This window comes from Nerophis lumbriciformis, linkage group LG13 (assembly GCF_033978685.3).
Source record: "Nerophis lumbriciformis linkage group LG13, RoL_Nlum_v2.1, whole genome shotgun sequence".
NCBI classification, from domain to species: Eukaryota; Metazoa; Chordata; class Actinopteri; order Syngnathiformes; family Syngnathidae; genus Nerophis; species Nerophis lumbriciformis.
Window position 1 is genome coordinate 15,140,688 of NC_084560.2, and position 15,251 is coordinate 15,155,938.

At 38.4% G+C, this 15,251-nt stretch overlaps 1 protein-coding gene across 2 annotated transcripts in view; it reads right to left on the reverse strand.

Annotated features, from left to right (window-relative positions):
- tlk1a (tousled-like kinase 1a) overlaps window positions 1-15,251 on the reverse strand; it is a 46,887-nt gene that overhangs the window by 19,901 nt on the left and 11,735 nt on the right. Inside the window, exons 2-14 of one of the 2 annotated variants that reach the window (XM_061971623.2) lie at window positions 6,283-6,404; window positions 6,127-6,198; window positions 5,835-5,873; window positions 5,255-5,330; window positions 5,118-5,161; window positions 4,851-4,946; window positions 4,688-4,780; window positions 4,498-4,590; window positions 4,299-4,409; window positions 4,097-4,233; window positions 977-1,165; window positions 521-587; window positions 158-255 (exon numbers count right to left, since the gene is read on the reverse strand). In XM_061971623.2, coding sequence (XP_061827607.2) covers window positions 158-255; window positions 521-587; window positions 977-1,165; window positions 4,097-4,233; window positions 4,299-4,409; window positions 4,498-4,590; window positions 4,688-4,780; window positions 4,851-4,946; window positions 5,118-5,161; window positions 5,255-5,330; window positions 5,835-5,873; window positions 6,127-6,198; window positions 6,283-6,399 — 1,232 coding nt within the window. In that variant the 5' untranslated portion in view covers window positions 6,400-6,404. The remainder of the gene's footprint in view (window positions 1-157; window positions 256-520; window positions 588-976; window positions 1,166-4,096; window positions 4,234-4,298; window positions 4,410-4,497; window positions 4,591-4,687; window positions 4,781-4,850; window positions 4,947-5,117; window positions 5,162-5,254; window positions 5,331-5,834; window positions 5,874-6,126; window positions 6,199-6,282; window positions 6,405-15,251) is intronic. The other variant, XM_061971625.2, reaches the window with a different exon arrangement.

A 15,251-nucleotide genomic window follows, 5' to 3' on the forward strand; every position in this document is an offset into this window, starting at 1 on the left:
ACAAGCAATTTTTACGTTGTGCTGATTCATTTGATTTCATGGGGCCAGTCACATTTGTCCATAAATATTGCAGAGTAAAACAGCCAATGTTGAATACTGGCCTTGTGTGAATGCCAAGCTCGCTGGCTTCAATGCAAAGACATCGATTCACACTCACTGTGAGCTGTCTTCATTATTTATTCTCTTCAGTTCTCGAATGTGAAGGTTGCGCACCCTCTCTAGACGCTCCAGCTCCGCCTGGATCTCGGCTTCCTCCTTTAAAAAGATTCAAGCACACAAACACACATAGAACTTCAGAGTAGTGACTACAAAGAGAAGAGTCCATCAAACCAGGCTTGTCCACAGCTGACAAGCTCTGTGATAAATATTCATGGCAGATCTAGTATATACTGTACCTTGTGTGCTTGTTCACCACAACAATATTCTAAAATCAACTATTCTGATATGAAATTAAGTGATTATTTAATTACTAAGAGTCTGAAGATATTTCACTACTTGGCATGGTAACTATTCCACAGACCTTTTTGAGATGTCCTAGTCGCAGTTTGAAGATCTCCTCCTGTTCGTGGTACTCAGCTAGCGTCAGCCTTTCCAGGAGAAAAATGAAGAGGGAAATTCATTGAGCTAAAAACATTTACCCACTTTTGGTACAAGTCTGTTGCAGGTTGTTAAACATGCTTCACAACTTTAATGTTTACATGCTGTGCTTATCAATGTCCTTGCTGGGAGGTGTGGGAGGCCACACATTCTGGCAGTCACTCAAATTTTGTGATAAGACTATGCTTCAGCATTTGTATTTTTTTTTGTAATCAAAAATAGTATACAGAAAGTAATTACCGTATGTAGTAATGTTGACCCTTTTTAAGAAGTTCGGAAATTTGCTCAGGCATGCAACTGTTTTTAGTAAATATTTTGGAGGTAGCAAAGTTGGTAAAACACAAACTGGCCAAGACTATAAGGTATGTCCAAAACTTACAGCTGAGGTAGGCTGGGTTTTAGGAAAGGATCACTTTCTGCTCCATTCACCACCTTGGTTTTACGTTGCTTTGGCTCAGAGTTTGTTGACGGTGCCTGCGAGCTGTTGGAGGACGGAGGTTTCCTCTTGGCTAAAAGTTTTCGCTGCCTTTCAATGTCCTCCCTTTGTTGATTGATCCACTCCTGCTGTCTGTAGAGAGGAAAATATACATGTTCATTTTGACAAACATTTTAAATTTAGCTTCGGTCATAGATTTTTGACTAAAATGCATTTTAGTTAGTTTTAGCCATACTTTTAGTCATCTAAACTTATTTGGTTTTAGTCAACTAAAATTGCAGTAAATTAAGTCAACTAAAATATTAATCATACAAGATTAGACATCTTCAAAGTTTCCTTAAAACCACCTCTATTTAGGCTACCTGCAAACCATCTGACTAAATTCTAAGAGAAAGCATAGACCCGCTGCCAATATACAGTACAGGCCAAAAGTTTGGACACACCTTCTCCTCATTCAATGTGTTTTCTTTATTTTCATGACTATTTACATTGTAGATTGTCATATCAAAACTATGAATGAACACATGTGGAGTTATGTACTTATCAAAAAAAGGTGAAATAACATGTTTTATATTTTAGTTTCTTCAAAATAGCCACCCTTTGCTCTGAATACTGCTTTGCACACTCTTAGCATTCTCTCCATGAGCTTCAAGAGGTAGTCACCTCAAATGGTTTTCACTTCACAGGTGTGCCTTATCAGGGTTGATTAGTGGAATTTCTTGCTATATCAATTGGGTTGGGACCATCAGTTGTGTTGTGAATGAGGTGTGTCCAAACGTTTGGCCTGTACTGTGTATGCAAATAATTAATTTGTTTCACACTAACCTTGTATTTTACCTGATATAAAGAAATATTTATATTATTTTTAAATCAAATTTGCTTAATGATGGGCATCTATTATGCACAGTGCTTTCTTAGTGGTAAAAACAGAAGTTAAACATCTATAGATCGACAGATTATCGGCACGGATATTTGGTATTTTGACATATCAGCTTCAGTCTTTCTTTTTTTTTTTTTTTTACAACTACAACAGAACTATATCAACAGATAAAATATATACACATATGATACCATATTAAAAAAATAAATACTGTAATTAGTCGAGTAGATAATTAAAGGCTGCTCAAGCCCTTTTGCCCTGCATGGGAAAAGTTGCCTTGTTTCCCCACTACACCCTCATCATCCCACTCTCTCTTCCTCCTGCAATGTCGGTCGCTTTGCACATTATATCTCTTCTGCTTGGCTTTCAAAACTTAACATTTTTTGCCGGGGAATTCAGTTTTTGTCCTATTTCCCAGCGTTTTACCGGTTCCGTTTTGTTTGTTTCTCTACCGCAACAAACAATTTTTCGTTTACAGCAAGGAGTGTGGGCTCATTAAAAGGAGTGCTGAGAGTTTCATGTTAGGTGATTCAATTAAATAGCGCAACCTATGTGGATAGACATTAAGTTGACATAAATGATTTCCCTGCCAAAAATCCCAACTTTGTGTAATTATATTGACAAATAGGAGACTGATTACACAAGTAAAGAAGAGGAGGCAGAAACCTTATAGTTTCTGTAACGTCCAGGAAGAAATTATGTCAGCCACCTTTAAAAATATCTCATCTATAAGCTACATGAAGGAGCGAAGAATAAATGTTATTCAAATATTCACAATATTTCAAGGTTAGTCACAATAAAAGTTGTAAACAAAAACCGAGACAAAAGACAGCTCTGGCGGAGTGCAACCATCACTAGAACGGGTCCGACTTAAAGCGGACCAAGCTCTGACACTGATCATGAAGGGAGCTGACGGCAACAATCCGGCAGTCCGATACCCATACTCTCTGAGCACTCCCCACAAGACTTCAAGAGGGACACAGTCGAATGCCTTCTCCAAGTCCACAAAACACATGTAGACTGGTTGGGCAAACTCCCATGCACCCTCAAGGACCCTGCCGAGAGTAAAGCAATGGTCCACAGTTCCGCAAACAGGACAAAAACCACACTGCTCCACCTGGGTTCGAGGTTCGACTTTCCGGCGTAGCCTCCTCTCCAGTACAGCTTAATACAGTGGTTCTCAAATGGGGGTACGCGTACCCCTGGGGGTACTTGAAGGTATGCCAAGGGGTACGTGAGATTTTTTTTAAATATTCTAAAAATAGCAACAATTCAAACATCCTTTATAAATATAAATAAAAACCTATCTTTTTTTCCCAAATAGTTCAGGAAAGACCACTACAAATGAGCAATATTTTGCACTGTTATACAATTGAATAAATCAGAAACTGATGACAAAGTGCTGTATTTTACTTCTTTATCTATTTTTTTCAACCAAAAATGCTTTGCTCTGGTTAGGGGGTACTTGAATTAAAAAAAAATTCACAGGGGTACATCACTGAAAAAAGGTTGAGAACCACTGGCTTAAAAGACCTTACCGGGAAGGCTGAGGAGTGTGATCCCACGATAGTTGGAACACACCCTCCGGTTCCCCTTCTTAAAGAGAGAAACCACCACCCTAGTCTGCCAATTGATTAGTCGTTGTTGTTGTTGTTGAAAGAAATCGCAAACATTGTGATGTTTGTGAAATTAATACATCACCGTATGCTTAAAATGACAAACCTACGTAAATATTATGTTATTATGAATGTCCCTGTTAGTACAAAACATATATACTTACAGTGTGTATATAAAACGTTCTGGAGGTTTTTTGATTGTTTTAAAATGTTTTATAGGTAAATCCTATAACCTCCATTGTTAGCTGTCTCTAGCGTTTATTTACAAGTTAGAATGCATAAAAAAAAGGAAAACGTGTTCTTATTTCACATACAGATTGTAAAGACAAACATCCAAAAATAGTGCAGTTCCACTTAAAACAGTATGGTTACTATTGGTTGAAGTGGCCATTTTTTGTCCTCGTGCACAAAATATTAAAACACCTATCATTATGCAGTGCGGGTGTACCTAATAAAAAAGAACAGATGAATTAATATTATTTAAGATATTGAATTACTCCTTTAAAATCAAAACAATATATTCGATATGCTCAGGGAGGCAATGCCAACAATGTGACGGTGTCTCACTTGACAAGGTTCTGAAAGGCGTAGCCGTCTGTCCACTGTTCAGTGAACGATGCTCCGTGTCTCACTGTAGTGAAATGGCCAAGACGAAGACGATCCTGCATGCTTTTCTCTCGACAGGCCTGCTTCTCCTGCGTGCTCTGCCAAAGGATAACACGCTAAGGTTAGCCAACCGGTGTATAAGAAATGGAACTTGAAAATGTACCTTCTCTATGAGCAGTTTCTTGCTCATGGTGATGCATTTATTCAAGCGTTCCTTGTATTTTTCAAGTAATTTTTGTTGTTCGTCTATCTGTCTCCTGAGATCACAGTTGGCCTTTAAAAACAAATAAAACAAAGGTTATCTTTTTTGCTTATAATAACAATTTTAAAACAAAATGCTCTGTACACAGCTGGCTGCTTACCCGTAGCAAATCATCTATTCTCCCCTCTTTCTTCTCAAGGTCTAGATTCTTGGTGCTTTCAAGGGCAGCCAACTTCAACACTGTAAGGTCAGTCTGCAGGGGAAAACAAACCAAATAGGTGGAAAAAGCTTAGCTTGGGTGGATTATAAAGTGCTACAATGTGACATGATGGCCAGAAATAGTTCCTCACCTGAACACATTTGACTGCTAGTTGTTTTGGATGTGCCATGTGGTCACCAAAGGACAGACTGGTGGGAGATGAGCTATTTTGTCTACCCTGCAACTGAAGATAGTGCTGATGTTGAGACAGCCAAATTACAGGATGGAGGGCTGCAGTTTTGGTCACAACTTACAGCAGTGCCCTGAGCGGAGTGTGAATGTGAATTCTGAGGGGAACGAATCACTGGTGGGAGGCCTCTCACCGGACTAGAGCCATTTCCTCCTTGGAACTAGAATAAAAAAGGACAAAGACAGAAAAAATGACATCATTGCTAATACATGGGCGTAGCAGATCTACCAGGGATTCTTTTTGTTTCACTAGTTTTCTTCTCAAGTGTCAACAATTACATGTTGAACAGTTCTCGATGAGTTTCCTTTCAATAACAAACTGACAAACTTACGTCAAAATAATCACTTATTTTGGGTCCTCGCACAGTTGTCTTTCCTGTGGAGAAGGGAAAAAGTGGGAAAGAATGTTGGGATTTTTTCATAAGGAACAGTGCAATAAGCAATAATAACAAAACAAAACAAAACTCACCTTGGCTACTCTCTGACTGAATGTCAGGTTTTCTTTTTCTGCCTCTGGGTGTTTCAGACTGTTTCTTCTCTGGAGTCTGAATAAAGATATGCCATTCAATATGCTATTTTTATTTGTTTTACAAATAATCATGACCCAAAATTCCACTGTGCCTGGATTATTATCACAAGCATAAACCTGTCACTTACTTATAAAACAGCTACACAATGAATCATACTTTTGAGAAATGACTTTGCCGTTTTCAACTATTTGGACAGGATGCATGTCTTCAAGGCATGTGACCTAAATAGTAAGACCTGGGCCGGGCTCCAGGGTGAATTTACTGCAATTGTTGGCACGTTTTTCGCAATCTCAGTTGAGGTAAATCTCGTCTAGAAAAAAAACATTTAAACCAAAAAGTGGATCATACATTTCCACATGAGGAAACGACGGTTTTATTAGCTGATATGACAAATTGAGATTCAGAACACCACTTTAAAGGATTATTTAATCGAGTAGGAGCACAACACAAAAAACAAGACGGCAAGCATCCCTATAGGCTCATACAAAGTGGTGTACTCTCTTTTGATTCAAAACTTACAGAATAAGCAGGAGAACCTCCTCTTTTCACATCCGAACCCTAAAAATAAAAAAGCCGGATAAGTATAAGACAAAGGCTTGAGGAGAGAAGCTCCATTAACATGTTTAAATTAAAACGTTTGTCCAGCATCCGCCGTCCTAAGTTTTAATGCTTTTAAATCCAGTCCGCAACATGGTGGTTTGTATCAGACTCAAACACACTTAGGGTTATGGGAGTCTGGCAAATGTCTCGATATGGCGACTATGACATAGCTGCATCAACAGAAATCAGGGCAAAAGACCAAAACACAAACCTCTGATTCCTTGTCGCTCGAGGATCCCAGGCTTCCAAAACTGTGGTTCGAACATTCATTATTGGTCAAACCCTACAATTCAAAGTGTTGGAATTTAGGCTGCATGTCATCACAAATACAATACGTTCTATTTGGAAGGAATAATTGAGGACTTACTTTGGTTCCTCCGCTTGTGCTACCAGTGCTGCCCCCGGTGCTGCCGCTGACCCCGCCCATGAAGCGAGCCTCCAGCAGCTCCTGTCTGCGGGGGTCCAGGCTGTGCAGCTCCTCCATGGCGCCTGGTGAGATTAGCAACAATTGACAGCACATCTAGATTAATCAGGAATACTGTATCACTGTTTCACACACATTCATTTATTTGTGGCGGCCCGCCACGAAAGAATTACGTCCGCCACAAATAGATTTTTCGGCTTTTGACTCGCTCGACCGCTCATAAAAGCAATGAGACTATGTCTGTGAATATTGCTTGTAGTTACAATTCCGGTGCAGTAGGTGGCGGTAGCCTACTATGCAATGTAACTCCGCCAATAGCACTTAATTCACCTGGTGGGCCAGAAGAAGAAGAAGAAGAAGAAGAAGAAGAAGAAGACGACGACGACGACGACGAATTAAAAGAAGAACGGACCGACCGGATCAAAATACGAGGGTAAGACGTCTTGGCAAACAAGTTCAAAAGTGGTCCGAACCTGTGCGCAGTGTGCAGCACCGACTCGGATTTTCTTAATTTTTATTTTCGGGATTTGAATGCATTTATTTTGAAAGGACAGCTGGAGAGAGACGGGAGAGGGGGGATTGACGCGGAGCAAAGCGAATCGAACTGGGTCGCCGCAGCGGGTGCTCTACCAGGTGAGATAGGTTATAGCTGCATCGCTCGCGGCTCGTCATATATTTAACGTTAATCCGTGATTTCACCGAGCGTTTTACTGACAGTGAGCAGCCTGACGCTACTTCATTAACACCGCCGCTGTTTGACTCGGGGGCCGGGGCAGACGCACGCAGTAACAGTCACCTGTTACCATACCAACGAGCTAACGTGCCCAGGTTATAACCCTGTTGTCAATAAACACACGTGGAGACGGTGCTTCAGATACTGCATTAATACTGAAGCTAAATTGTCCACTGTCCACTGCAGCATGTGAATGCAATGAAAATAATAAAATCTGAGCCAACCAGCTGTTAAAATGTTGTCCAGGTTAATGTTTTGGCCATTAAAGGCCCTTCATTTCAAGATTTCAACTGTGATCGGGCTTTAAACAGGTGGCTGACCTGTTCAGATGGGTGTAACTGCTACTGGTCAAATAATGTGAAATAGCATTTAATTTTACATGATTGCAATGCCATTTAAATGTAATTATAGATAATAATAATAATTTTAGTAAGATATAAGCCACGAGCACTATACAGCCAGAAAAAAACCTAGGCAGGACAAGTAAAAATATTGGGGCAAGTAGATTTGAGAAGTCGGGCAAGTAGAAAAAAACCTTAACGTTGAATCCTGCATGTGTTGAGCTGCTGCCGCTTAAGGTTAGACGGCACTGTACATAGAGCGGTTCTGCTCGTTAGTAATAAATTCTAATGTTGGATGTTCACTCCTTCACACAGATGATGTATGCACTAATTAAAGGGGCAGAGCTTTAAGAGACATTTTAGCTTTTATATTTTATAAGATATATTTTTTGGAAGAACCACAATTAATAAATATATTTTAGTGAATAACTAATTGTTCAAATCTGTATATAAATATGTACATAAAGTGTTGTAATTATATTCCAACTCCGCGTTCTTCTTGGTCATCGCCGCTGCCGCCGCCACCCCCCACCACACCACCACAAATAGATGCCTGTCCTGTGGGAAACACTGACTGTATGATTGAAGCACTAGAGAATACACTATAAATCACACAGCATCATTCTAATAAAAGGCAAAGTGTACTCCTGCACAATACAGCTTTTGTCACATTTACTCCACTGCAAGGTGTAAAAGGAGTCGCACTGCTAAGCACGAGGTCCAGAACAAATGCTTCGACTGCAAGTCACAGATGAATACTGAATTCGTATTAGGAGGTTGTGCAAGCTCCAAAGGCACTGGCACTCTCTACTTCCCGAGCAATCTGTGCTTTGAAAACACAACCATTTTTTATCTACCAATAGCTGGTCAGGAGTAACATAAAACACAAGAAAGTTATACTTCAGAGCGGACACAATTGCAATCCAGCAGTGCTCCAGAAACCAGGGAGAATTGTTAGATGATGCAAAAGACAACCAAAATACACTATATTGCCAAAAGTATTTGGCCACCTTCCTTCACTCACATATGAACTTGAAGTGCCATCCCATGGAATTGTCCAAAATGTTTTGGTATCCTGGAGCATTCAAAGTTCCTTTAACTGGAACTAAGGGGCCAAGCCCAACTCCTGAAAAAACAACCCCACACCATAATTCCTCATCCAACAAATTTCACACTCGGCACAATGCAATCCGAAATGTAGCGTTCTCCTGGCAACCTCCAAACCCAGACTGGTCCATCAGTTTGCCAGATGGAAAAGTGTGATTCATCACTCCAGAGAAGGAGTCCAGTGGCAACGTGCTTTACACCACTGCATCCCACGCTTTGCATTGGACTTGGTGATGTATGGCTTAGATGCAGCTGTTCGGCCTTGGAAACGCATTCCATGAAGCTCTCTGCGTACTGTACGTGGGCTAATTGGAAGGTCGTATATATATGTTATATTTTATATCGCTATATTTAGTCTATTTATACCTGCATTGTCCTTTCCATCCTTACACTTTCCATCATTGTAACTGAGCTACTGTGTAGAACAATTTCCCTTGTGGATCATTAAAGTTTGTCTAAGTCTAAGTCACATGAAGTGTGGAGCTCTGTAGCAACTGGCTGTGCAGAAAGTCTTTGTACTATGCTGACCCCTCTCTGTCAGTTTACGTGGCCTACCACTTGGTGGCTGACTTGCTGTTGTTCCCAAACTCTTCACTTTTCTTATAATAAAGTTGACTTTGGAATATTTAGAAGCGATGAAATTTTACGACTGGATTTGTTGCACAGGTGGCATCCTATGACAGCTCCACGCTGGAAATCACTGAGAGCGGCCCATTCTTTCGCAAATGTTTGTAGAAACAGTCTCCATGCCGAAATGCTTGATTTTATACACCGGGCCAAGTGATTAGAACACCTGATTCTCATCATTTGGATGGGTGGCCAAATACTTTTGGCAATATAGTGTATTTAGAAATGTAGACAACTACAACATATTTCACCAGACACCCTCTATCATGTCTTGCGCCTCAAGCTAGGCACCTCCTTCCAATGAGAGCAATCAACACTCCAGTCTGCATAAACATATTGGGCTCCTCAATAGGGCTGCACGATTTATCAAAATTTAATCGGCATCGAAGTTTTATTCAGTGCGAAAAATAACCGCAAGAGGCTGAGGTTTTTTTTCTTCTGCCGTCACCAGCATTTGAGTGACAGGCATGTTGGCCAATCAGAATTGTTGAGCCTCACATCTTTTCCTCCCTTGGTCAATCAAAAGTGTTGACAGTCGCAACAGTGGAGGCAGCCAGTACGCTAATAACAAACACCAACTGCTCCTTGGAAAAGGTTTCAATGGTGACTAGGCCTCGAACAAAAACATGAAAAAGAACTTGGTATAAATTGGTATGTCAGTGTGTGTTTGTCGATCTTGTCCCTGCTTCAAACAGAGAGAAAGAGGTTTCACTCTTTGCATCGCTCTGAGCACATGAGAGTGTTAAACAGGAGAATTAACTGAACAGAGTGAGCCTTCCTTTTACTCATTCACAATATTTGTCTTGGTGGGTGGAGAGCAAGAGCACTCGTTTTCAAACACAGGATTCACGGACATTGCCTCCCTACTCGCGCCTCACTGGTGAAAAGTTCCGCAAAGCAACAAAAATTAGGAGGAAGAAGTATGATTGCAAAGCCAAATGTCCCGTTGTGGCAATATTTCAGCTTCAACCCGTATGGACAACATGAGCATATCAACACGGACAAAGGAGCGAGGTTGCCGGGATCACGTGATGACAACAACAACAACAAAACAACAGTAGTTTTTTAGCTCAATATTTATTTAAGTTACATTTTTGCTTACTGAGGTGAGAGTCCATTTTATATTTTTGTTTGTTTATTTATTTAGGATAACAAAGGTATTTACATTCCAATTACAGTACAATGCTAGACAATTCTACAGTAATGAGAAATACATTTATATCCTTTTAAATGGTTTGAATGGTGATTATTATATATTATGATTACCAAGACACTTCATCCACCTGGTAAAGTGGGTACTTTGTGAAAATTATTTCGCCACAGTAAGCGGCTTCTTAAGGGGAGTTTGGTGCTGTTGCACCTCGTAAAGCACTCTACAAAAACATCCAAAAACGCTAAGAGCTAACATGGCACCTTGCAGCTACAACTGCAGCTCTTCACATACTAGGTCAGTGAGCTGCTGCATTGCCTCTGTGTTGGTAAAATATTGTGCTAGTTTATAAATCATGCGTCTCGGTCCCACCTGTATAGCAAAAGTTGTTGTCATAAGCTAGGCCTGGGCGATATGACCTAAAAATCAAATCTTCCATTTTTTTCACAAAAAACTTGATTCCCGATTTTTCCCCTTACTTTTAAAAAAAACAAATGAATACAAAGGACAGAGGTAATTCTTCACATTTGATCTTTGGAACAAACATCCCCCTCTCGTTAGCATTAATATTAGTCATGTTTTGCTAGATTTATGGATCACCGCTAAAAAAGTAAGGGGGCAGGCGAGGGGCTACGGCAGCCTATTGGGGGGAAAAAATGTGTCAGAGCAAGAGGATGCTTGTTTGCTCCCAACATTTTTTTAGCTAAGGAGTGAGGAATATGATGAATTCATCATCTTAATAGGGAAGACAAGTCTTGTGCTGAAAAATATAAATATTCCAGGAGTCAGCATACATATCACTGAGAGTGTACATTGTACAGTGAGTGATTATTTTATCATGTTTGTCATTTGTATTTCTTGTTTAGCACTTAACAATACTGCTACATGGTGCTTAGTGTTTTACTATAGCATGATCTGATTAGCACCTAGCTTCTAAAACTTGTAGGTCATCCGCCGCAAATATACACTAAAAAATATAAGGTTCTGGATCATCATTTCTCCCAAAGTAGTGGTCATTGGCTCTTATGAAGTCTGCCATGATTAGTAGTTTTTGTTTAGTTTATTAAGGATCGTCATTAGTCTACACCACAGTGGAGACTATTCTTCCTGGGGTCCAGGCAAAAAACATCACACAATCACAAAACAAAAGATTACAATGCAGTACAACATGATCAACAATAAAATGTTGTAATACAAAAATAGCAACAACAAAAAACAAAAAAAACTATAACTTCCGAGTTTACATAATAATGTTCATACCAAAGATAAAAAGAGCAATATAAAAATAGATATGTATTTTTACACAAATAAAACAAAGAACTTATTGTTGTGGAAGGAAATAGACAACATTGTGATGAGCTCTGTGAGATCAATGCGTCCAAAAATAAACGTTCCGGTAGGGCTGGCAAAAATAATATTCATGATTATCTTGTTTGATAATGTAATCATGATTAATAAACATAATTAATCATTCATTTGAAAACATGAGTTTATATATACTTTAAATATATTTTTTTTAATTATATAGATTAGTAACAAATAAACCACAACATCCATCCATCCATCCATTTTCTACCGCTTATTCCCTTTTGGGGTCGCGGGGGGCGCTGGAGCCTATCTCAGCTACAATCGGGCGGAAGGCGGGGTACAAATAAATAAATAAAATAATGAATTTAAATAACAATAGCTATATAAAAACGAATACAATTTAATTTTTCTGTATTTGTTTTTAATTCTGTTTTTATCATTTACACTTATTTTACCACCACACAGTGAGGGCTTTATGTTTCAAATAAAATGTTAGTTACAGTAAAATGTAATAAAATGTTTGTTGATTATAGTAAATGCCAAATTATTCACAGTTATTGGTGAAATACATTTTTGGACAATTTTGACCAGTATTTTAGGTCAAAGCATAATTGTGTAAATGTATCAATACGTGCTTCAAGTACATTATGCTTGTGTAAGGTAATTTTTTGAAACCTTTATTTTGTTAGCGCAGTTAGCTCGGATATGGCGCACAGCGCTGTTATTGTGAAGGGTGGGAAGTGTGCTGTGCTATTGTTCTGTTTGACGAGTGGACGAGACTTGAGGCTGTAAAAAAAAAAAAGCGAGCCTCCCAAGTTGCGACTGTTTGTACATTAATGTTACATGGATGAGGTCGTTCGCGACAACACAAGCAGATGAGATGTGTGTGACAACTTGTGGGTGTATGGATTGTTCTTGCTAGCTTTAGCTGCCTATTTTAGTCACTGTTTCAAAGTGGCCGTCTCAACATTGTTTAGTTCAGAGCGTGTTTTAGGGATGAATGAGTGGTCCTGGACACGTTATTTTCCCAAACAAATGTTCCTTTTCTTTATAATGACAGCATTTAGCTCACATGTATGTCAATTTCCATAACATTTTTTGTTTAACAAGGGATTCCGTCTTATTGGCCAATTATGTGACTCCGTCCGCGGTTACGTGAATACAAAAGTAATGCATATTTTGTTGAGTTTAGTGTATCGCATGTTACCATGAATACGCCGGTTACTACATTGTATATAAACTTACAGCATGTATTTAAAACCATGTTGGAAGGTTCTTTGGGGGTTTTCAGAGCCTTTTTTAAGTGGAATAGATTGAACCCTCATTACCTGCCTTATTAGCCACCTCTTGCTAGCGTTTACTTACGATTTAGAATGCATAAAAAAAGAGAAAGACCTATGTCCTCTTGCCTCACATATGGATTGGAAATGACGGGCAAAATTACAAAAAAGTGATGTTTCTCTTTAAATAACACATACGTAGCTTTCATTGACTATCACCAATAAGGTATTACTTCCATCCTTTAACACATTTTACACAGGATATGAACTTAATTCAAACATGTAAAAATTGTGTTGTGGAAGAATTATCGGAGGAAGACATGGAAAATGTGTAAGATTAAATATAAGCTTAGCTTTTTCCTACTTCTTTTCAGAAATGTGCAAATGTAACCACATGAGGTTCCTTTAACTTGTTAACCATGTACAGGGTTTCCCCTACATGTAAGGCTGCAGCTAACGATTATTTTTCTATCGATTAATCTATAGATAATTTTTTCCGATTAATCGGTTAATCTATAGATTATTTTTCCGATTAATCTATGGATTATTTTTCCTTTTACCGATTTTTTTTTTTATTTAAAATGAAGATGAAAAAATAAATGTTGGCCAGTTTTTTCAAAAGGCATGACTTTTATATACAAAAAAAAAAGTATGGCCACTCAGTCAACATTGACAACAACATGACAAAATATTCTGTAACAATGTAAACATTTAAAACTTTTAACATTTAACAAAATTAAAAGTAGCTTATTTGCTTTTTAATGTGCAAATATAAAAGTAAACATCCAGTGCAAATCTTAATATTCTGCAATAGTATAAGCATTTCTAAAGTAAAAGTATTGCTTATTTTGCTTTAAAATGTGCAAAAATAAAGATAAACATCCAATACAAAAAAGTGCAAAACGAAATATTCTGTAACAGTGTAAACATTTCAACAAAAGTAAAAGTATTGCTTATTTTGCTTAATAACACAACAATGATAGTATGATTAAAGTGAAAGTTAATTGTTGGTTTGTACATAGTACATGTAACTGTTAATGTTGTAAAAGGTATTTGCACAACTAATTAACGTTAGCGTTAAAGAGGAGCGCGTCTTTGTAAACACTGAACAGGCATGCCAAACGCGCCTCTCAGAGCGAAACAGTGTTTTAGTTTATGAATTTACAACGCAGATACAAATGACACATTCATGATTTTGTGTAATGATGACAATGTATACTCACGCGGACGATTGACTAGTTGATGGTGATGGCAAGAACGCTGTCGGGTGTTTTCTTTTCAAATGTTCCTTCATAGCCGTTGTGCTGCTATGATAGGCCATTTCCGCTCGACACAGTGTGCATACAACAACTGTCAAGTGTTTTGCTTTTTTCGCTGTGCTTATCCCACACTTGAAGGGATGTACCAATGCTGAATGTGGCTTCTGGATTTCACTCAAAAGACCAGACCGTAGTTACTTTTTCCTTTTATTTTCCTTTAGTTTGCAACAGTTTTTCCAACCAAGAAACAGCTTCTTTTTTCTTCTTTAGTCTTTTTAGCAGTCTTTAGCAGTGTTAATAGACTTTAGTTTCTTTAGCTGTCATTAGCTGTCTTTAGTAGCCTTTAGTAGCCTTTAGCTTCTTTAGTAGGTGAAAAACCTTTAAGGACAAAACACCACAAGATTAACATGCTGTAAAAAATCAATCAATTATCAATCCCATAATTTACAACTATTAATTAGCTATCAAACTCTTAACCATTAAACAAGTGCAAGAAAATGGACACATCTTTTCCCTTTAAGTTAAAACAGATTTTAAATAAATTGTCTCAACATAAATGCACCAAGATACATATAAAATACATTTAACACCAGAAACACAATAGATAAATGCAACAGAAAACCCAATATGCAAATACATAAATACCTAACCAATTAACCACCTATTTAGATACATATTTAAAATCCATATTCAATATAAATATATTATTAATTTAGCAGTGAAACACTCAATCTTAAACGCTGTCTACTGGTAGAAAAATGCCCCTTTTTCTACGCCCTCACCAACACAGTTAAATCCAACACTTTAAATTGAGTGACTTCACCCTCCTGATGAAGCAAACTGCTCCAACATTTATCAAACTAAGCAAAGAATATCAACACTAAACAACAGTTACATAACACACTGTGTGTATTTAGCCTCCAGACTAAGCACGCTACATGCACACAACCCCCCCTCCCATCTCACCAGCGCAACAGGTGCGCCACACCCACGAAGAGAAATATTAAATCTTACATACTTTTGGCACAACTCTGGGTTATCTGTAATGAACTAAACCTTTTTCCACTCTGCGCTGGCGTCTTTTGTACTCCTTGATTTGACACAGCG